Raw genomic sequence first — 22,691 nt, forward strand, 5'->3', positions numbered from 1 at the left:
ACATAGTTGCAGGTACACTGATTGACGTCCTAACAAGCAAAGACTTGGGAGTTAATGCTGTGAGCTGTTATTTTAAATGTGGCTTTCCAGCGCCATCTAAAGGTGAATAAATGTGAACGTGCTTAACCACAAGCTCAGGATCAAGATCTTACTGCTACAGGGAGGCAGAGAGACAAAAAGCTCTCATTTTGGTTGCTTTGGCCTCTCCCTTAGGGACCACGCTGTCTGCAACACTCCCTCCTGATCTCTTCCAGCAGCGCTATCTGTCCATTCATCGCTCTGTTTAGGGAGCTGATGGTGACCAAGTCTTTCAATTTAGTTCCCTGGAGATGGATGAAGTGGCTTTTATGAAGTCACCCCAGGAGAGCTGGGGCAGCAATAACAGTACATTTTCTGCTGATACTACCTGTAAGCTTGCAAGTACGTCGAGCTATCACATAAGCATAACCCACGGTTACGTGTCCCCCGGGTTTCAGTGCCCCTAGGTTAATTACCTCAGGCACTACCCTGCAGTTTATTCACATCTTCAGTGCCACAGCACTCAGGGCCCTCCCTACCCACTCACACCCCACAGCCAAGCATCCATCCAAATTTTAGATTTCTCTCACCCTTTTTTTTTATTCTTGTACATATGCTATCACGGCAAAAACATGAGATGAACTCACTCTGTTGTTCTCCTGAAACTCAAGAACCTGCCGCCTCAGAGCCCAACTTCCCTGTTTTCCAGAGAAATGGTGTGTCTTCAGTGACTGAGACACAGGGATGTGAGCAGTGCTGCCCTAGCTCCAAAGCTGTAATCATTCGTTGCTCTGCAAGATCTTCCTGTGCTGTTTCAGAGGAGGCCTTGTCTCTCCAGTATTCTCTCAGAACAAAAATTTACATCACACAGAATCGTAAAATCATCCAGGGTAGGAAAAGACCATTTACTCCCACCTTTAAACTAGTCCTTACAGGACTAGTTTAAGTCCCTAGTTGGAGACTTGTCCCCAGGGAAAGAGCCCAGCTCCACGCCTCAGCCTGGGGGACACAGGGCTGGCATCTCCCCGGGCTGAGGCCAGAGACACTTTACCAGCCCAAGCCGAGGAGGTACAGCCCAGATGTCATCCCCGTGGTCCCGAAGCCTCTATGCTGTCATAATGCATTTCCATGGCGATGCCGTGCCGCCCCCTATAAAAGCTGGCAGCTGACCCCCCCCGCAGAGTCAGAGTCTGTCCTGAGCTCTGCCTGTCCGCAGCAACTCTCTGTGCCCTGTGACTGCGAGCAGCCACAGCAGCAGCACTCACCCTCACCGAATTTTCCTTCCAAGGCTAAGAAAGGTGAAGTCGGGCTCCTCTCGCAGGGGGAGGCGGGTTTCAGACCTGGGTTTTGGGACTGGAGATTCAGCTGTCGGTCTGCTGGCGAAAGCAGCAGCGATAGCTTTGTTTCCTCTGAAGGCTCAGTACCGAGGCACAGAGGGGACGGTGAAGAAGTCCTGTGCACCAAGCGGAGCACTGGCACCTGAAAGAGAGGGGCAGAGCTGAACTCCAGGCTCTTTTGGGGCAGCCCATCAGTAACTCCTCTGCTCTTCTACCTTTAGGCTTTGGAGACACCTACCAGCATGGACGGAGCCTTTGTGGGGACGTGGAGACCTCACCGCCCCCAGCGGCCCGATCATGGCCCAGTTCACCAGCCCTGGGCCCAAGTACTCCATCCCAGGGGCAACAGGTACCGCAACCAAACCCAGGGCGGGGCGGGCACATCTAGGACATCGCTGCTCACAGCAGCCCAAAAGTCTTTTCTGGCAGAGCCTCCATGCCCCCCAGGCCTGGCAGAGGAAGGCTGATACTTCCCCACGGCCCAGGAGAGCGCTGCTTTCATACCAGCAAAAGCAACGGCCTGGGCAGCATTTCCTGGCGCTGTTCCCATCGGCACTCCAGGGAAGCAAAGCCTCACAGAAGCCACCTTCCTGCTGGCTTGCACTCAGCTCTCCCAGCGTCTGTGGGGTTACACTCTTGGATAGGCAGCTGAATCCCGGGATGCTCGTTACGGAGGGCCAACACTGGTGCTCCAAGCAGTGTTTTTTGAACCGCTGGGGCGCAGGAAGTTTGCTGGCCAGACATCAGCTGTCTCTATCTGCTGCCTTTGCAGTGCAGCTACAAAGCCATTTGTGCTTCTTGGCCGACTCTTCTGCACCCCAAGCACTGCGTAACTGGCTTGTGGTTGTAGTAGTCTTGGAGGAAAAAGGCCCACGGGAGGGGAATCTGGGAGGATGGCGACTCCAACTGCGCCTCTTCCAGCGGAGCTTGAAGTGTGCAGCCTCCTGGAGGTGTCCTTTGTGTGCTTTGCTTCCTAGGTTTCGTGGGCCACAGTCCCATCAAAAGCCGAGCCCCTGCTTACACTTGCAGAGGGACCAAGCCATCCGTGACCGGCGGCTGCGGTCCCGGTCCCCGCTACTTCGTGGAGCCTGACATCACCAGGACGGGGAAGTACGTGCCTCCAGGCGCCCACATCCGGGGACTTCCCAAAATAAACACTGAGGTCACACCCGGACCAAGTGAGTAGCGGTTCTCCAGCTCTTCATCCCGACAAGACCACAACACCCCACTTCTGCCCTGGCCTAGCAGGGGAACAAGCCATAAGTGTGGGCAGCCATAAATGCCCTCTGAGAAGGATTGCTGCCAAGGACTACAGGCTGTGGGCACAAGGGGGCAGGACCCAGAGTCCAGAAAGAAGGGGGCACAGGCGGGGGGCTGACAAGAGGGACAGCAGGGCAGGACAAAGCTGTGGGGTGCAGAGAAATCCCCCTCGGTGCTGCCTGTGTCCTCCAGCACAGGGCAGGAGGAGCTGCCAGAGAGCTGGGAATTTTGCAGCTCTTCTGAAGATCCCCTCCTCGGGGTATCACCTCTGTGGCTGCAGAAAAAGACCAACACTTGACTGCTTTTCTTCTCTCGGCCCCAGGCGACTACCACACTGAAACATCCAACAAGCACGTCTTTAAATGCCCACCCGTGCAGTCCATGGCCTTCCGGCACGAGGCCTTCCGAGCAGACCACCCTCCAGGTAAGGCGACCCCGGGCAGGGCAGACACGTGCAGCCTGAGCGAGCTCCAGGGACAGCCTGCTGCTGCTCCGCCTCGGCAAGGGGCCGCTTCCAAAGCCTCCCCCTGACCTGTGGGGCCAGAAGCAGCAGCCTCTCACTCGGGATCCCATCGCTCACCCTCTCTTTTCACTCCTCCTGCAGGCCCTGGCACCTACACCTTACCCAGGCTGATGGGACCTAACACAGCCTACACAACCGCCAGCCCGTGCTACTCTATGAAGTGGAAGAGCAAGCACGATCGCTTCGATGCAGACCTCTCCAAGGTGAGCGGTGCTTCCCTTCTTTTCTGCACTGCCTAGTGACCCCGAGCTGCTCTCCTCGTGCCACGAGGGCTCCAAAGCCTGCTGCATCCTTGCTGAGGGCAGGCTTCTGTGCACCAAGAGCAAAGCCAGAGAATCCACAGCTGTGCTCACAGGGCCACAGAGCTCTCCCGCTGTTCCAGCAGAAGAAAACACAGGGATGCTCTGCCTACACCTGCAAGTGCCTCACTTGCCAGCTCTGGCAGTTCTGATGACGCAGAGCTCATCAGAACTGATGGCTACCTGCCTGCCGCTCTGGAACGTGCCCCTCTTTGGAGGGGAGCAGGCTGTGCCACAGCTGACGTTGTCCCAGGCTTCCCACGCCCCTTCTCTGTTGAGGGTGCAGCCCTCGTGGGGCATCGGGAAGGAGAAACCTGTGAATTTGTACCCAACGAGGTCCCCGGCTCTCTTGCAGACTCCCGGTCCCGCCGCATTCCCAAAGATTGAGGTGGACACCTACAAAAGAAGGGCACCCATCTACACCATGGGAGCCCAAACCAGAATTGGAGGGGACAGAACCATCAAGCCTGGGCCCGCGGACTACCGCACTGGAAAGGTAAGGCAGCCTGCTCGCCTCTCCTGCTCCGTTTTCCAACGAGCAGCCTTCAAGCATCTCCCCCTTCTGCTCAGGCTTCAGAGAACAAACGGGGCTTCTCCCTGCAGGCACCGGCTGCAGGACAGCAGGCCTGCTCCCTGCCCCAGACCCTAGCAGAGGAAGGGCAGAGGACACGGCTTTTCCCTTCCACTCCCTCTGCCCTTACACGCAACTTGCTCACCCATCACCATCTGTGAGAGTGGAGCTTGGGACACCCTGCAGATACACGGGGAGGGGAATCCAGCAAAGGCTGGGCTTGGAGAAAGTTCTGGATCCAGCGCAGGTCCAGCTGAGCTTGCCATGCCAAGCAGAACAACTGTCCTTTCAGCCCAGTTTCCTTTTGCACACAAGAGCTTCTCTTGAAGCGGAATGAGACAAAAAGCAAACAAAAAATCAGGGAGGTCGTTCTTTACCTCTCCCATATCTATGGTGATGACTGCTTGCCCCAAATGGCAAGCAGGAAGAGCATCAAAGCATTTCCAGTGCTCGGCTAACACGGGAGGTTTTGAAAGAGCATGCCACCAGGACAGGGAGAGTTAGCTAAAGGTTCCCATGCATGCATACAGATAAGGATGAGACATGCCAAGTGCCCATAACCACCCGTTAGAGCAGCCTGCCTTCACTGCAACAAGTCTGCTCCAGCAGGAAGCTGAAGCAGCACTGCACTGACATCCGTGACACGGAGCAGTAACAGAGGCATACAGGGACTGGCTAGGAACAGGGGATGTGTGGGACAGCAAGAAGAACCCTTATGACCCCCCCCCTTTTTTTTTTTTTTTTCTTTTTTTTTTAAACTTTTCCCCTTCCAGGTGACACTGATCAAGCCCCAGGCACCTGAGACCACTTTTGGAATCCGTCACTCCATCTATACAACTCCACTCATAGTGGAATAAAAAAAAAAAAAAAAAAAAAATCCCCAGAAGACCTGGTTTGTTCTCCTTGAGCTGTGAGGAGAGGAATGGGAAGGAAGGGAAGTGGGGTGTGAGTGAGGAAGTTTCCTTTTCCCTCTGTAAGGTTAAAGCCTCAGCAAAAAGAGTTCAAGAGGAGAGCCCTGCAATCCAAAGGGCACGCAAGACAGCCAGCTCTACCAGCACCTTTTCACCTGTGTGCCTTCAACCCACTAGGCCTTGCATCCTGATGGCTCCCTTCACGCTGTGCCAGGGCCGTGCCTCTCCTGCAGGCTGCAGTGCTCCTGGCTGAGGAGAGATGCCAGCCCCACAAAGAGCCATCGGAGCTCAACGCCGCGCCGTGACAGCACTCAGGGCCTTCCCTACCCACTCGCACCCCACAGCCAAGCATCCTGGAGCCGCACCATGCAGCTGCTGCAGGGAACTTTACACCAAGTGTTTACCACCTGCCTCGTAGCTTCTGGCAGCATGCGAGACTGCAGCAGGCACCAGAAGCACCAGCACTTCACGTGGTGATGCTGTTCACTTCCCACCCTAAGTTCCCTTTCTGGTGCAGTTCCTTTCCCCTCTTGGCAGCAGAAGCCAGATCTTAGGTTACAGGCATTTCCTTTTCTTCCCCATGGAGTACCGTGGGGGCTTTTCCCTACACCATATTGGCATCTGCCAGCATGGGAACTCTGAATCAGCAGAAGCAGCTTGCTTTCTCAATATCTTTCCCACCTTTTTAGCCTCTGAAACAGCATCTAGGTCTGCTGCATAGCAAGACAGTCATAAGGAAAAGCCACTGCCTGCGAGAACAGGCACAAGAAAGAAGTAAGAGAAAGTACACTGAAGGGGACCAGACCTGCTGTCTTTCAAGGCAGCAAATTTTGCACATGCAGAAGAAAGGTTTCTGTGATGATGTACTGCAGGTGTTCAGGAGCTTCCCCCTGCTCCAGCGCAGACTGGATCAGCCCATGGCAAATGGTAGGGCTGTGTTTCCACCCCTGGGGCAGCCGATTCCAAGTATATTGGACTCCCCTCCAAGTGAAGGCAAATTGTGGCCTGCACTCTGCTGCTAGAGGGATGGAGAAAAATGCATTAGCGATATCAATTGTGGCGTACCACTTGGCCGCCTTCGATTCAAGTTCGTACTGGAGTTCCAGCATGTCTGGCACTGCAGCACTCAGTGGTGGCGTCACTTCGTTCAGGCCTCGATAGTCCACTGTTAGTCTCCACTCGCCATTAGACTTTCGCACTGGCCATATGGGACTATTGAAAGGTGAATGAGTCTTGCTGATCACTCCTTGGCTCTCCAATTGACGAATTAGCTTATGGATGGGGATCAGGGAGTCTCTGTTAGTGCGATATTGCCGCCGGTGCACAGCTGTGGTAGCGATTGGCACTCGCTGTTCTTCGACCCTCAGCAACCCCACAACAGAGGGGTCCTCTGAGAGACCAGGCAAAGTAGGTAATTGTTTAATGCCCTCTGTCTCTAAGGCAGCTATACCAAAAGCCCACCGGAACCCTTTTGGGTCCTTGCAATATCCTCTTCTAAGATAGTCTATGCCAAGGATACACGGAGGCATCCGGGCCAGTCACAATGCGGTGCTTTTCCCACTCATTCCCAGTCAGACTCACTTCAGCCTCCAATACAGTCAACTGCTGAGATCCCCCCGTCACTCCACAAATATAGACGGGCTCTGGTCCTTTATAGCTCGATGGCATTATAGTGCATTGTGCACCGGTGTCTACTAAAGCCTTATACTTCTGTGCGTCTGACGTGCCAGGCCATCGAATCCACACAGTCCAATAAACTCGATTGTCCCTTTCCTCCCCCTGGCTGGAGGCAGGGCTCCCCTAATCCTGGTCAGAATCTTCTTCGTTTCTGTGTTTGAAGGACTGTCTGCTGGAAGTTGGAGCAGCAAACTTTTCAGAGAATCCCTTTTTCTTGATTGTTTTCTTTTGCAACTCACGTACCCGTGCCTCTAGGGTCGCGGTAGATTTTCCATCCCATTTTCTCATGTCCTCTCCATGGTCTCGTAAGTAAAACCACAGGGTGGCACGGGGTGAGTACCCACCCCGTAGACTTTTTGACTGTGAATGACTTTCTGTGATTGTTCCAATACATTTCCTTTTCATCATTAAAATAGATTCACACTGCACTCCACTCCTCCTGTTCTCTGAGTTCACAGGGCTAACCCCAGTGTGCTCAGTGTTGGCAAACAGAATGTACTGCAGTACGCCCCCTCCCAAGGGGAAACTGTGATTTACAGTCCCAGCAGCAGACAGAGAATTGAGATAAACTAGTTTTGATAGCAGCAACCATGCATAGACACAGCTCATAATGCAGCTATGAAGGGTCCATTGAAGACACAGCATTACGACTGACTTCTCTAGTTCTAGTACTGTTCTAGTTCTCTTAGTTCATCAGGAGAAAGGTCAACGTCTCTAACCTCCCAACAAAGCAGCTCAGCAGAATGTGCAAAGCACCCACTCTATGTACCACAGAAGGACTTCAGTTTAGTACAAAACTTTATTCATAGCAATACTGCAAAACTACAAAAGTGAACACAGAATCCGAGCAGGCCTGGAGCCTGTCCCATCCACCAACCTCTGGAACAGCAGCAAGGCCCCAGACAGCTTTATTTTATTAACAATCTAGAATATGCAAAACTTTTCAGTTTAACAGCAGTTTGAAGATTTGGCTCTGAAAAGGGGTGTCTGGAAGAAATCCCTCATTTCTGCCTTAAAACATTCATCCAATATTCTGACGTGCATAGGCATGGGTGAGAAAAATTACCTAATTGGTAGCAAGAAAAAGCCTGGAGTTCTCGAGATAGAAACTACAAAATCAGTAGGTTCCCAGCTCTGTACTGCCCATGCATCCCACAAGGCAAAGAGGGCTGGTGTGTTCTTTGTAGCCTAGTTAAACAGCTGCAAGCACAGAATAGGCGAAGCCTGAGGTTCTGACAAACGCACATTGTGGGGAAAGCTGGTGTTCCCTGGGTCACCCAAGCTATCCATCACCTCACCCCTGCAAATATTGGACCTTTTCAGGATGTCAGTGTTGCTAACAAAGGCTTCCTCAGTTCAGTTTGACTAGGACTCTCTGGGGACCCGTCATGAGCTGCTCCACAGCGCGCTACACGAGGTGATCACCTCTGTTACCGATCTGTTACTGGTAACAAGCAGATGTGGAAGGCTGGAAGCAGTAACTGCAGCAGGATCTGAAGACCTCTGAAGTTTCCCTGATGCCTCAGAAAATAAGTGGTAATTCCACCTGGAGGACAAACGAACAACTCTCTAGAAGGGGAAGCAAAGGGAATCAGGGAAGCAAGATCAGATCCAGGGAGGAAGGACAAAGCAAGAAGGCTAATGCCCTGCAGCACTTATGCTGCCCACTGCCAGCACTGAATTTGTCCTCTCTGATCCAGAAAGGATCAAAATACTAAATCAGTTTTCTAGATCCTTCCCTTTTCGCTTCCTTGCCTGTGATTTAGGATCTTTGCTTTTTGTTCTCATCTCTTCCACATCCCAAGACAGTAACTTAGCTTCAGTTTGCTTGTCCCTGGGTTTTGCCTGTCTCTGCCCTCCACGTCTGGACAAACTCCGGCTTCCGATCCCCTGTTCTGTCATGGCTTTCAGAAGATGTTCTTGCTTCTTCATCACCATCTCCTCCCGGCTCCAGATCAGAATATTAAGCCTGAGAGGAAAATTAAACATTGTATTTGATGTAGATCTTCTGACGGACAATACCTTTGGCTATGCTGCTTCAATGCCAGAAATTCAAATGTTTTGTCTGTTCTAAGACATTTCCAAGGCAAATAGGATACAAAGATATTTTATTGCAGACAATCTCCAAACACCCATGAAATTTTTCTCTAATTACAAATGTAATCAAGTAATTTCTAATCTCATCGTCACAGTTATAAAGACAGAAACCTATAAATCAGTTCCCTTAATCCCATACGGCCTAAGAAAAATCTTGTAATCTTGGCTGTGAAGCCTGGGAAATAAGGTAAGTCAAATAAGGGAAAGTGCTACAGGCCTAGCCGGAAAAAGGCCTTTTTCCCCCCATCCTGTGTTCTGGAACTGTTATATGGCCGGCAGATGGCAGCAGGGCTCAGGGGAGGCTTCTTCCCCTGCAGATCTCGTGCTCAGGAATGCTTGAGAGATGACTAGCAGCCCATTTCGTAACGGCTAAAGTGGAAGACTGACAAGAAGGTCTTGACTTCCTTCACAGATGTAGAAAATTATAGGGGACTGCTAGTGAATGGGATCTGGGAAACCACACTCACGACTTGCTTTTAGTCTTGAGAAACAAGCCTAGTCTTTCCTGGGTGCTTAGTGTTCTAGGTTCTCTTACTCACCCATGCCAGAGGCCAGTGTGTCTCCATAGGGTTAATTTATTGAGCTGAAAATGGAAAAAACAATGAGAGTCTGTAAGAACATCACTGCTTACATAACAGAGGCGTAAGAGCACCACTGCTTATATAACAGCAACAATCTGGAAAGCAAAATGCTCCCTAAAGAGCATCACAGGAAACCCACAGATGACCACAGAACAGCCCTGCTCGAGTCAGCAGCTTTAACCAGCAGCCACAACCCCACGGAGACCGTGAGTCTGTCACAAGTGGAGAGGATGTTCCTATTGTTCTCGCCCCTAAAGCCCATCTCTTGCTGCAGTTCAACACGCAGAGGTAGTTTTAGTTGCAGTGCCCAACTCAACCGAGATGATACCAGACGCATTTGGGTCATGGAGCTGACAAACCATCTCCCCAGTGTTCCCATCGAATATATCAACAGTCCGCAGCTCGTTCACCGTGTACCCTGGGAACTTCGGGTCTGGGTAGCGACCCGCTACAATGAGGTCATAGCGAGGATGCCACGTCGCCTGGTCACAGAGCAGCGGGACGGGGAGTTAGAGAGGGGCAGAGTTAATGCTGACACACACCAGGGAACCAGCAGCTTGAGCAGCAGTTTGTCCATCCCACTCATAGACTCAGAAACACGAGCATCCTCAGCGGAATGCTCTGCAAGAGCTGCAGCAGTGTGAATATCCACCCACCATCGTATCCTGCCCAGAAATCAGACCATTTCTTTCAAAGCCTGCTGCTAGCACCAAGGGTGATGCTCCTCTCGGACTATGCTGGCTTAACTCACCTTAATAGGTGTGAGGTGCTGGAACTGCCGATGTGGGTGTGGGATCAGATGCTGTGGTTTGGTCCAGTCTGAGCAAGAGTAAACCCTGATTTCATTGCGCTGGTCTGTACTCAGCAGCTTGGCACCATCCGTTGGGCTGAAGTAAGCTGGGAGAGGGCGACAACGAGGCAAACAAGAGATCAATATGCTGTGATTGACAAGAAACATAAAAGTCACATTTCTCTAACTAGGAAAATGTCAACTTGTTTCTTTTTTAAACTAAAATGTACACGTGGCCATGTGCCCCAACACAAGACTTCACCTGTCTCAAGCAAACTCAAGGCTCTTACAGTAAGCGAAACCTACAGCATGGAATTACATAGGAAGAATCATTATTCTCATTTTAGAGTCAGAAAGAGACATAGCCAAGAAAGGAACTTGTTCATTCAGATGGGAAGTCACCAGAAAAGATGGAAACTGACACCTGCAGTTCAGACTTGCAGAAACTGGTAAAACTGCAGGCAAGAAACAGCCCTGAGTCCCACGCCCTGCTTTTGCCAAAGGGACCATCCCAATAAATTCAGTTTTCTCATCTCAGACACTGCTGATGTTTCAACACTAAGAACGCACAGTGCCACGGTTTGTACAGCAAGTCTGAGGCCATCTGTAGCTGCCCTATTTCACCTCCCTGCCTCTGTCTGCACATTCCCACTGCCTTCCTTGCTTATAAGCACCAGCACAAGGAAGACAGCTGGCATGCAGGAAAGCTTTTCAGCAAGAAAGCAGGAGCATCCTCTCTGTTAAACCTGTAAGGCAGTACCTCAGAAAATGAGCTCTAAGCTGCCTAGCGTAAGTCTGTCAAAAAACACAATTTATGTGCGCTTCCACCATGAACAGCAATTCTGAACAATTTACTCAGAAGGTTGAAAAAAAATACAGGTTAACAAGTTAAATCAACCTCCTCCCAAAGGACTCAGGTAAAATTCATGTTCAATGTTTGTGTTTAAAAGTTACATGATACTTGAACAATTTGCATCTGGCTGTATTAAGGCTTGCTCCAAAGTGTTTTCATCTCTTAAAAAACACAAGAGATAACTGGAAGAAAGAGAGGATCAACTCACGCTTTTTGGAAGAAAAGCAACGTAGAAGCCAAAACTCAGGAAAAAGAAAGAAGAAAAGCACGTGGATGGGAGATTCAGCAGACATCTGTGCGACCTAAATTCTTATCTCATGAACTTACCTGCATTGACAGGTTTGTCGTGAGGAAGCACATGAAGAAAATTAGTTTTGTCTTTGATGTTTCTGAGGTCCCAGATTTTGACTGTCTGATCCACAGATGCTGTGGCCAACAGCCACTCACATCGAGAGTTAAACTCCACATGAGTTACTTTCTTCTTGTGCAATTTCAGCTTCCAAATCTGAAGCAGAGGAAACAAACAAACAAAAAATAAAAATCACACACACACAAAAAAGGACTGGATTTAAAAAAAATGAAATGAGAATCTGCTAGTGTACTAGTGCAGAGTAAAGAGGTCATACATTTACAGAGTTAAAAAAAAAAAAAAAAAAAAAGAAACAGAAAACCTTCTATAATACACCTACTGGAAACAAGAAAGGAGAGGAATGACCTTGGAACTATTTATTCCTGGGAGAATCTCTGATCCACCAACTTATTACAGCTATAGGAAAGAAAAATACAATCCCTGTTTCATGGAGCGAAGCATTAATGTCACTGTTAAGACCTCATGTGGAATACTTCATGCAGTGCCAGTGTTGCAGCTGCAGGAAGATTAAAACAAACTGGAACAGGTACAGAAATGAGCCACCAACATAATAAGGATGGGCCTACTTTGTGGGAGATCAGAAAAGCTTGCTTTCTTTATCTTAGTAAAAATGACAGGTGATGGGATACAATTGGCTTCTAGAAAGGTATCAGAAAAGAAATATAAGAAGAAATATTTTAATTCAGCAGAACAAATTGATATAAACTGACTATGAATAAATTTATACTGGATGACAGAAGATTCTTTCTAGTCAAAGGAGTACAGTTGGCCCTCCCTCTATAATAACAGGTATCTCCTAAGTGCAGAAGAGCCATCAAATTCTTTCAAGAGAAAAAAAAAATAAAGGAAAGCAACTAACCTTTAATGCACAAAACTCATGTATGTGTAACTGCTCGCTAATTTACACAGCTGCCTCTGGCCACAGCTCACCGGGTGGCACACTCTTACAGATGTTACCTTGCAGGCAGGAGAAATGGTAATTCCAGTGTGGTGGTACAGCAGGCTCCTGCAAGCAGGGCCACTCCAAGCCTGTTCTCTAATAGGTTTCTGTACTGCTTCAGAGTCTGCCTCTGCCTGCCCTCTCATGTCTAGAAGCAGTAGTGCAATTTATATCCCAGTGTTGTTGAATTACTGTTCCGTACTTACTCCACAAGTCATGGAAAGGTGTCCATCAAAGCAGTACCTCCAAATGACTCCTATCAGGGCGCTAATTTTTGAAGGATGAAGGTTGCTGGCAGAGGTATTTAGGCTCTTCAGTTTACCATATAATTACTCTGCCCAGTAACAAATACTTTAAGAAAAGGGCAGCACATCACACAGTCCCTGTTGGAGATTTGTTACTATCATGCTGACCAGCATGCTTGGCAGAAGCTGAGGAAGTCTTAGCCCCTAACTATGTGTAGGCTCATCTCAGCTGCAAGGCACTTGTCCACTTTACTGGGCCCCTGTAGTGCAGGGGAAGTCAATGAGCAGTGCAGATTCCTGTAAAGGAGGTGCTATAGGGAGCCATACAAACCTCTTCACCAGAAGTGCTGAGCAGAACCACGTGCCCAATTATCTCCTGTCACCACAGCGCGGCAGCTTGCAGAAACATCAACGCTGCAGTACCAGCAACTAGAGGGAAAGAGACAAAAATCAGTGCTGCTCCCACAGGCAGCTGAAGGCAGCTGAGCTCTGGTTCACATCTGGTCCCTTTCTGACAAGGAGACCACAACACATTGTAATTGCCATCTCTGCCTGATCTGATGGGGTGGCCCTCAACATCAGGAAGGTTTATCAGCAGTGCTTGTTTTGGCGACTGAATATGAAATAATTTCCAAATAATTTGTGAAATGCTCACTAGACAGAGTGTGACATGTTGGAACAGTGGAACACAAAGGCTGAGAAGTCCCTTGGAGCCTGCACACTTTGAGAAAGAACAGAACGCCCATGCAACATAGCCAAACATACAGAAACAGCTTTAAAATAAGGTTTCCCACAACACAGTGAAGCAGCAGTAAAGAAAAGACAAAAGCTTTGGATTGGAAAGTTGCACCTCTAAACTGTCTCAACTTCATGCTCCAAGGAACAAAACTAAGTGGAGATTTAGCTGATAAAGACCTATTTCTTAACCCCAGCTCTGCTGGAGGGTAGGGCCAGTGAGAGTAAAACTGGGGTCCTTTGGGAGCCTGTAGGGAAAGCTTTAATTTGCAATGAATTGCAAATTATTCTTGATTTCAAGGCAGTGGGTATTAGCATGGTGAGGGCACTCCAGAGGGCAATAGGGTAAACTCAGTAAGCTGAAACTTTGATTCTTCAGGAATGTTTTTTGGCCTGAGCTCTCCTCTGCTGCCTGAGCTGCTGCACACAAAGCGCCCAGAACACCGATCACAACGAAGAGCAGAAAGCATGTTCTGCTCTTCTCACCTCAACACTTTATACAGCAAAGCTTTGTCAGTACCTGCAAGACAGGAGATGGTGTCACCAGAAATAACACCAGAAGGTGCATGCAGCGCACTCAGCTACTGCAAAAAACCAAGGTGCCCCGGGGCTGCCTAGCTTGTCAACCCACCCTGCCACGCTGGAGCTGGGACCGGGAGCCTATCTCTGAGCTTCCTCACAGGGCCACGTCACGCCAAGGATCTCCTCACGCTTGCAAAGAAGCAGATGTTAGTGAGCACGAGCAGAGCCACAGCACTAACCCAGCGCTAAGGGTTAACCATTAACCACAGCGTTAAGGAGCAGAGATTCATCCTTGCGCTGCTCCCTCCTCACCAAACGTTATGGAGCTCGTGGCCACAGTCCGGGGCACGGGAGATCACCTGCACGGCTCTGCCCTCAAGGTCCTGCAGGCTTAGGGTGCCATCCCCTGATGCCACATAAAGCTTCACTGCCTCATAAGGACTGAACTTGATGTCTCCAAGAGAATCTCCCGGCCCTTTCTGGAATACACACAGAGCCAAAAGGCATCAAGGTTAGAGTGGGGGAAAAAAAATCTTAATACAACTCATCTCCTGGAACACATTGCAGGTTTCCCAAGGCACGATGCACCGCTCTTTTTTCAGGGGACACACGTAAGATCTTTCTGATCTGTTTCAGACCTGAGCATATACGTTCTGAGCCTCTAGGTTCAACCCCAAAGCTTTGGGCTGCAAACCTCATTAGCAGCACTGCTTCCTCTGCTGCCGAGGGAAGGACAAATCTGCAGTGAACCACCTGGCTCAGACCAGGTTTAGGAGATCAGAAGAAAAACCAGCACCACTGCATGCAGAAGCTACAGAAAATCTCATGACAGCCCTGCACCAAGCTTTTCTTACAGAGGCTTCGTTCACCAGTTCACTACAGCCTACTTCCATTCCATACCTAGTCCTTCTCAAGGTACAGCAGGCAGCACAAGCGCAGTACCAGGAGTAATTCTACTGCTAGCTACGAGGCACAAGAACCTCAACTGAGGAAATGTGAAAACATACAAAAAGACAGAAAAGAAGGACACAGACTGGGAGTCCCCAGACTCTGATGTGCACTCCATCTGCTGCTCACAGAGCAACCATCTAATGAAGTCACACAGTACACATGAGCTGTTAAGAGGCCAATGAAGACAAAAAGCCCATCCATAGAGCTTGCCTGCCCTCACAGCAGCAAAGACAGACTGCATGTCCTTTCAAATCCAGGCATTGCTGTGACAGGGATCCACCGGGATACAAGATCTTCCCGTCCCACCTTGCCTACCTGAGCAGTCATCCCAGCACCACTAGGGCTCACCTTCTGCCTCAAGACAAGACTGCAGCTGGAACAGCCGCTTTGGAAACCAACCATGAAAGCTGCTACCAGAAAGAATCAGGTGGAGAAAAGCAAAGAGGAGGCTAACCCCGTTTCTCTCACTTACCTAGCACTGAAGTAACTAACTGAAGAGGTCAGGCTTCCTCATGAGTCCACAGAATAGTGTGAGAGGGGGATTCTAAACACAGGCACACAGAATTGCCTCTAGAGATTCATCCCCTCATTCCTCTGAAGAATCTGAGTCTTAATTTTGGTATTTTATACAAGAAGCACTGAAAGTTAGGTGGGACGAACTGGTGTGATCCTTATGACGTGTACCACTTAAAGCCAGTGGTGTTTGTGGAGAAGGACTGAGGGGACCGCAGATGGCTCTGCAAAAGCCACCTGGCAGCGAGCAGCACTGCTAGCAGGCCAAGAGGTCAGCAGGTCCCCAGGGCAGAGCTACAGAGCACAGAGCTGAGGAAATCCACCCCACACTCCCACGTGTAACAGGTAGTAAGCAAGCATCTGGGTCCTTCCCCTTAATGAGGGAGAGCTCTCTTCTACCCACACCCCATTTTCAGAGAAAAATAAAAAGGGAGAGCGAGCCTCCTCAGAAGGGAGGGAACTCTTGAATTTAGAGGGTAAAGGAGGTCTACGTGGAGAAGAAGCCCAGCTCCCATATATTAGAGACCAGCATCTCTCTCTCTCTGTGTAGTGCTCCTGCCAGCAGGACGCAGAGGCCCAAAACATTGCTGTATTTCTTACTCCCAGTCCTCGGAGATGGTGAAGACCCGGAAAGTATTGCCATTAAAATCCTGCAGGGTGGTAGTGCCGGCAACTGACGAAGGTACAGCTGGCTAGGGTTAAAAGGGTTAAACTTCATTCCTGTGATGGCCCCTCCAGCTCCCATCTACAAGGAAGGGGATGACAAAAGAAAAAATCCACTGAGTGATGGGGAAGAAGGAAAGTGTGTGCTCTAAGTCTGCATTCTCTGCTACGTTCTTAACAGCAACAGTCAAACACACCACAGCCCTCCAGGAGACAAAGACAACCATGCCTTCCCACATGACAGTTGTCTAGGCAGCTGCCCTCCCAGAGAATAGAGCTGCAACTCCGCCAGTCCCCCAGCAACGTGCTCCTTGGCTGACATCACACTAGTAACAAAAAAAGAAATACAGCCTGGAATTTTTGGAGGATGGAATTCTTCCAGTGCACACCTATGTTAATTAGGAAGGGACAGGAAGAGTCTTTTAGGAGTCCCTGTAGGACTGCCAATGGGCTGAATATGCTATGGGGGCATGCTAGCTGTACAAAGCACTCATTCTAGCTTAGTTTTTTACTTCAGATGTAGGGACTTTGTTTCTCTCCACTCCAAGTTGCTTCTTCATATGACACAGAATAAAAGGTGAGCAGAGAAAGATCAAGACCTAAACCAGACAGACCCTCTCTGCCTATTTGCTTCTGGCATCCCTTTAAAATAATTGTTTTGCCAGTTGCTGATTGTTTTTCCCCCCCGCACTGAACGCACATCAAGTACAGTTTCATTATGAATTTACTCAACAAGCCTCTGTTCTCCCTAGTGCAATAGGATTGTTCCCTAGAACAATCTGGAATTTAGGAATGACAGCTGCTGCATCTCAGTCCTGACCCATGCCTGGCTACTCTGCAGCCCAAGGCCTTCACGTGTTTCTCACAACAGATCTCACTTCTGACCCACAGATATTTGGTGGTCCTCCAGTTTTCCCCTCCTACCCACCCCACACACCCAGAGACTTACCCCTTTTATAAAGCAGGTTTTAGTAAGTACTTCGTAGTCCCACAGAATGATGTCTCCACCTTTGGAACCAACGGCTACGGTACTTGGGTGTGTTGGATGCCACTCCAGGCATGTCACTCTCCTGTCAAAGGGACTTGCTGTTCGAAAGAGGCGGTATGAGGTCAGAGAACGCAGAAAGGGCAGCTGTAGACACTGTTACAAAGATAAAAGATAATTATGACTTCTGCAGGGATCCCTGAGTATCTCTGAATGAGGAGCACTAACAATTTCTAATCACCACCAGCTGTAGAACATTCACAACAAAGGCTAAGCTCCTCTCCGCAAGGAGTATGTGCTGTCCCCAAGGGAAACTATCTGGACCACACAAATCCACATCAACCACAGCACCCGGAAAGCAACAGAGAACTGAGAGATACCATGCTTTAAATGACGTACAGGGAGCTAAGCCTCTTGGGCTGAGCTAAGAAGGCAGGATAACTAATATTAATGAGGGAGGATAACATCTCCCTGTCAGAACCAAGACCTTGATGACTATGTCATTGCTGTGCATCCAGAATGTTACACTTCACCTACAGCTACAGTGTCATAGGCCTCCATCCAAATTGCTTGCAGCTTAACAATACAGCATTAAAAAAAAAAAAAAAAAAGAGTTAGGACATCCAACAGGTCATGAAGGAGGAACTCCTCACCTGCCTGAGCTGCGCCCGGATGGAGCCTCCCAGCTTGTTCTGGTAGACATAATGAACAATGCTGCACCGCCGCTCCAGCTGATGGAAAAGGGCTCTGGTGTTTCTCGTCACAGACCCACCTCCACTCCGACCTGACAGAGAGGAAAAGAATAAAAGTTACTGGGAGCCAACGCCGGCCATGCTCATTCACCAAACATGGGAAGACATCTGCATTTGCTGTTAAATCCATGAAAAGCTTCAGACACAAGTGAAAAGACTAAATGACTCTTACATGTCTAAGGAGCATGCAGCCTTTGCAACTGTGGAGTCCAGTGCTTCTCATAGGCTGCCAAACTTTGTGTATGCTTCCTCATGTTCAAACTTCCTTCTCCTAGCCAAAGATTTAGCAAAAAGACAGCACGAGAAGGAGGACTAAAGCAAAGTCTCAGGTGGCGCATCTCTTGGACAGTATAGAGCTTGAATGGTTCGTACCCAGAATATACTGAGGCCATCCAAAGCCCCAGCAACTTGGCAACATGCAGTGGGAGGGGGTGAGCCCCTGTGTGCAGGGGAAAGAAGGTCAGACGTGTGAAGAGCAGAAATATTCCACCTGAAATTTCCCCAAGTGTGGCAATGGGAGGTCCCACACAGTTCCTGAAACGCCTGCTTGTAAATGAGAATATTCTATCTGCTTGTGCTGTAGCCCGTACAGTCTGCCTGCAAACTGTGAGGTTTGTTTTTGATAATAGACTTGCTGACGCCTCATCGCCTGAAAACCTTTCTGTTCAGGGTGATTTTTGCTGAGAGCACAGCATGCTTCTACATTTTGTTCATGTTCCAAGTTTTATCTTCAGGGACCTTTAGATAAAAACAAGATCTGTGCGCAGTCCCACGTCTATGAGCTAATCATCCCCATGGCAATAGACTGTAACACCTCAGTAGATCTAGATGTCAAGTGAGAAAGATGCCTTTGTTAAGAAACAAAAATGCTACGTTCATTTAAGGATACTAACGAAAAAACAGAAGACCAAAAACATAAGGATCATTCTGTGTGATTAGAACCTAAACAAAATCTTCCTTTAAGGCAAGCCTGGAACCTAGAAATGCAGGGGTGAGAGACTAAACTTCTTTATTCACATGCCAACATAGTGCTAACACTTGCCACACCTGTTGAAGTGGGCACAAAAGGATTTATATTTTAATTCCTTTTTTTTTTCCCTCCACAGAAGAATTAGCATCCACAGTTCCTTCTTCAGAAGTGACAGAAGGGGGCATATTTTTTCAGATTCAGTGTGGTTGCAAATGAAAATTTACTAAGTAAAAACTTCAGGCCTTTTTAGAATCTGCTGTAGTAAACGCTTAAAAACAGATTTCAACTGCAAGAAACTGGACCTGTACTACATAATTCAGAAGAAAAAAAAAATTTTTCCAAAACATATTAAAATCAATATATAAAACAGCAAAGAAGCATTACGATTTTCTCTGGGGGGTTGGATGTTTTTCTCACAAAGTGTGTATAAAGAACAGAAAATCTCAAATGCAAAGGTCTTGATCTTTTTAAGAAAAGTCTTCGGGAAAAATACGATTGGTCTCTTTTTCCTCAAAGTACTAACCATATCCAACTCCCTCTGAAACTTAGGGGAACTACAGGTGCTCATCAAATCTGAAAATCAGGCCATGAAGTTACAATGAAAACCACACAGCTAAGTCAGCTACAGAAGATGCTTTAACTATCCACAACTACGTACAGAACTCCTTTCCAACAAGAGTATTTTGCTTCCATGACCACTGTCCACACTAACAACTGCTCCGTATTTTGTAACTCCTGCTTGCTTTAGGAAAAGTTAGAATACGCACAGATCAGGTGGCAATGTCAGTTTAGACTGCATGCTGTAGAACACCAACCTTACAGCTAAGAAACTGCATTAAGAATTGCATGGAAGAAAAAATGATTTGTTACCAAGGCTGTCTGTCCTACAATAAAGCAGAGATCTGGTAATTCAGGAATTCCACAGAACTCTCCAGTGTGCTGTATTGGCATTATCAGTGGACAGGCTTCTACCAAGGGGTATGGAGTCTCAAATACGAAGGACAGACATGCAGACACACTCTCACTAGACAGATAATTGGAGGTTGCACTACCCCGATACATGTCTGTGTATCACTTGAATATGTAATAGAGTCATCTGAATGTGACTCTTGGCATTCTCCTTCTTCAGCTAGTCGATACCTGTGATTTAGGGTAAATCTGGTTGGGAGAAACAGTAAAGAAGCATTACCAATTTTCTCTAGGGGTTTGGATGTTTTTCTCAGAAACAATTTCTTCGCTAGTGGTTCGTTCTCTAGTTCCTTGTAGTCCAGTTTCCTTTTCCCAGACGATTTTGCTTCTTCTGACCAATACTCATGCGCCCTCTCATGCTTCTTGTCCTTTGGCTGATTTACTGGAGCCATTCTGTCTGACCACTAGAAGCAAATAAAAGCACGGAAGGTAAGACTGTCACAGACTTTTAACCAGACGACAGAGAGGAAAACTGGAGTGAAATTTATCCCAGTGGCCTGGAAGTAGTGCTTATACCCGTAGCCTCTTTCATCAGCATGACAGTAGCTTTTTGTTGTGCTCTGCTGGAGAGGGGAACAGGTTCAATAAACTCTTCTTTGTTCCCATATGAAAATGAGTGTATCCTACAGCACTGGGGTATGTTTTGACAGATGTGCTTCTACCGAAATTTTAAGCTTAAAACCCACAGATCTGCATAAAGCACATCTGTGAAACCACATAATACCCTAACTGTTCCTGCAGCAGCTCACACTGAGCTCTTCAGACTGGGCTAAGGACAGGGTCTGAGCTGTTGCGAAGACAGCCAAGGCTGACTGCTGTCCCACCGAGCCCGTTCAGAAGACACTTCCTACTCTTCCTACTTCACGGCCACCACCTAATATTTGGGCTGGGCTCCCTCGCTAAGCTCCAAACACGCTTCTGACCGTGGGGGCCAGCACCACGAGCCTGCTGCCTGCCCCGGCTCCCCGCCTCCTCCTCCCGGCTGCCGGGCACCGCACCCCGGGGGCCCCTCGGGGAAGAGCCCGCTGAGGGCCGGGTCCCTCCCCGAGCCCCCACCGAGCCTCCCCGCTCTCACCTGCGCTCCGCCGGCCTCCGCTGCCCCGGCCCCTCCCCGGAGCTTTCATAACCGGGGCGGGGAGGAGCGGGGGGGCCGCGGCTGCCGGCCCCGGGAGCGGCGCCGAGCCCTGAGGCGGCCTCGGCAGGGCCCCGCCGCCGCCATCTCACGGCCCCAAGCGCGGGGGGACCGCCTCTGAGGCGGCCTCCAGGGGTTCAGCTCAGCTCTTTCGGGGCTCCTAGGGGAATAATTAATTACTGCGGCACCGAATGGGTTGATTAAAGCTGCGTGGAGAGGGCCCAAAATAGATCAACCGAACAGCGAGCGAAAAAAAGAGAGGCTATTTAAAAACGCGACTTGCACTGCCAGGCGCACCTGGTGTCGAGCTGTGGTGGAGCTCAACAGAAAAACCTGTGCCTTACAGCTGGGGAAAAAGAAAAACAATCCCCAGCTGGAGGCACACACGCCTCCCTCCCTCCCTCTCCATCCAGGAGGGAGGCTGCTGCCTGCCTTGCCTCCAGAGCAGCAGGCAGCCTGTGCCTCAGGTCCCCATCAATATTCTGAGTAATGACATCCTGTCATCCACACAGCTGGTGTGTAGTCCTAAAATATCTCTGTAACCACTCCTGCAGTTGTAGGGGTGCTGCTTTTTTGAGGGGACAGGGGGTTCTGTTCAAGTTACCTATACATTTTCTCACATAGTAGAAAATGAACTGAAAAACTACTAGGAGAAGCTACAAAGAGCCAGACTCCAGACCTTTCTGCTGCACTGCAAAAATGTTATATTCGTTTTAGCATCGTAAAACCAAGTATCAGAATGACCTGGAAAATAAATCATAACCGCTGACAGATGTCAGTTTTGACATGTTGACAGACAACATGTCAGACCGTTTTGAACATGTATGCCAGCCTGACCATGGTCTTACCAAGCACTTTTGTAACACACAGCATCCTTCTGAGAATTGTACCCATTAACAAAAAAATAGCAATAGCAGTAACTGAAAGTAGTATTTACCTGCTTTCCTCAGAAGCCTTGAAGGCTTGATTTCTGGGAAGGGAAACTGCTATAGAAAAATAGCCTCCTTGTCTTGACAATGATCAACGAGTTTGTTTACAGGTCTGCACATGTCATCATCATCAGAGGCAGAACCTGTGGAGGTCATCAGGAATCGCCAACAAATCACCAATTAAAGGACAAAAATCTTAACATCCCCTGTTTTTCACATACAGTAAAAGGTGTAAATTTCTAAGTCTGTAACTGAAGACAAATGCCCCAATACCAACTCTCTTCAAGCAGATTGAAAGACCTGTATTGCTTTCAGTGATCTACGTATTAGTCCCAAAGTAGACTCCAATGGTGTCATCTAAGTTACCCCCAGCAATGTTGTGTACTTCCTGTCCCCATTCCTTTCATCCTCCAGTGTTTGCTTCCCTGCACAGAGGGCATGCACAGTAACCTACGGGTTTCCTCATTGCGCTGTCATGGTTAGCATTTTCTATCAATTACTAACACCACATCTGCTTTCTCTCTCAAGAGTCACCAGATTATTTTTGTAATCGTTATTCACTAAGGACAAGAATAGCAGTTCACAAATCATGCACAGCAGAAAGGCCACTGGCATGGGGTGCCGCCAATTAGTACTGGTATGCCAGTACTAAGCAGACGTGGTACACCACAGGCCAGAGAAAGAGTAATTTGAAAATACTATTCTGCATTTACAGGCTCACACTCTTCAAACTAATGCATGCAGCAAAGTCAAAGGAGTATAAATATGCATGAGCAGGATATTAGGCTTTTTTATTATTATTTTTTTACAATGCCTTCTGTCTGATATACGCTCTTGTTGAGGTTCCACCTTAGTTATAGCTCACAGTTCTCTATTAGAGAATAAAGCTGTCTTGTTGCTGGGTCTGGTAAAGCTATATTCTGACTAAGACCGTCAACTTCATGGTATTTGTAATACTAGTTGGTATTTTGCCTCCTTGTTGCCAGGATCTTTTTCCAAAGCATGAATGTTTTTGGCTACTTTAGTCTGACTACTGATGTAAAGAGTACCATTACAGCAACTTGAGTTTTGCCTGCAGATGCAAGCAAGACTTATCTT

The 22,691-nt window shown here is 48.5% G+C and overlaps 2 protein-coding genes across 2 annotated transcripts; one reads left to right on the plus strand and one right to left on the minus strand.

The window, feature by feature from the left end:
• Positions 1-1,597: 1,597 nt before the first annotated feature.
• On the plus strand, positions 1,598-4,865 carry LOC116490391 (outer dense fiber protein 3-like). Its single transcript, XM_032189521.1, is given in 7 exon segments — positions 1,598-1,642; positions 1,644-1,704; positions 2,333-2,533; positions 2,938-3,039; positions 3,220-3,341; positions 3,793-3,933; positions 4,782-4,865. Coding segments are annotated over 7 exon segments (756 nt in total).
• A 2,522-nt stretch (positions 4,866-7,387) lies between these two features.
• On the minus strand, positions 7,388-21,645 carry DDB2 (damage specific DNA binding protein 2). The gene is given in 12 exon segments (XM_032189539.1): positions 7,388-8,565; positions 9,233-9,276; positions 9,592-9,756; positions 10,026-10,171; positions 11,245-11,422; positions 12,804-12,840; positions 12,842-12,901; positions 14,042-14,208; positions 16,806-16,997; positions 17,495-17,625; positions 19,753-19,936; positions 21,602-21,645. Coding segments are annotated over 11 exon segments (1,542 nt in total). The 5' UTR covers positions 19,925-19,936; positions 21,602-21,645; the 3' UTR covers positions 7,388-8,315.
• Between the last annotated feature and the right edge of the window lie 1,046 nt (positions 21,646-22,691).

This window comes from Aythya fuligula, chromosome 5, assembly GCF_009819795.1.
Source record: "Aythya fuligula isolate bAytFul2 chromosome 5, bAytFul2.pri, whole genome shotgun sequence".
Classification (NCBI taxonomy): Eukaryota; Metazoa; Chordata; class Aves; order Anseriformes; family Anatidae; genus Aythya; species Aythya fuligula.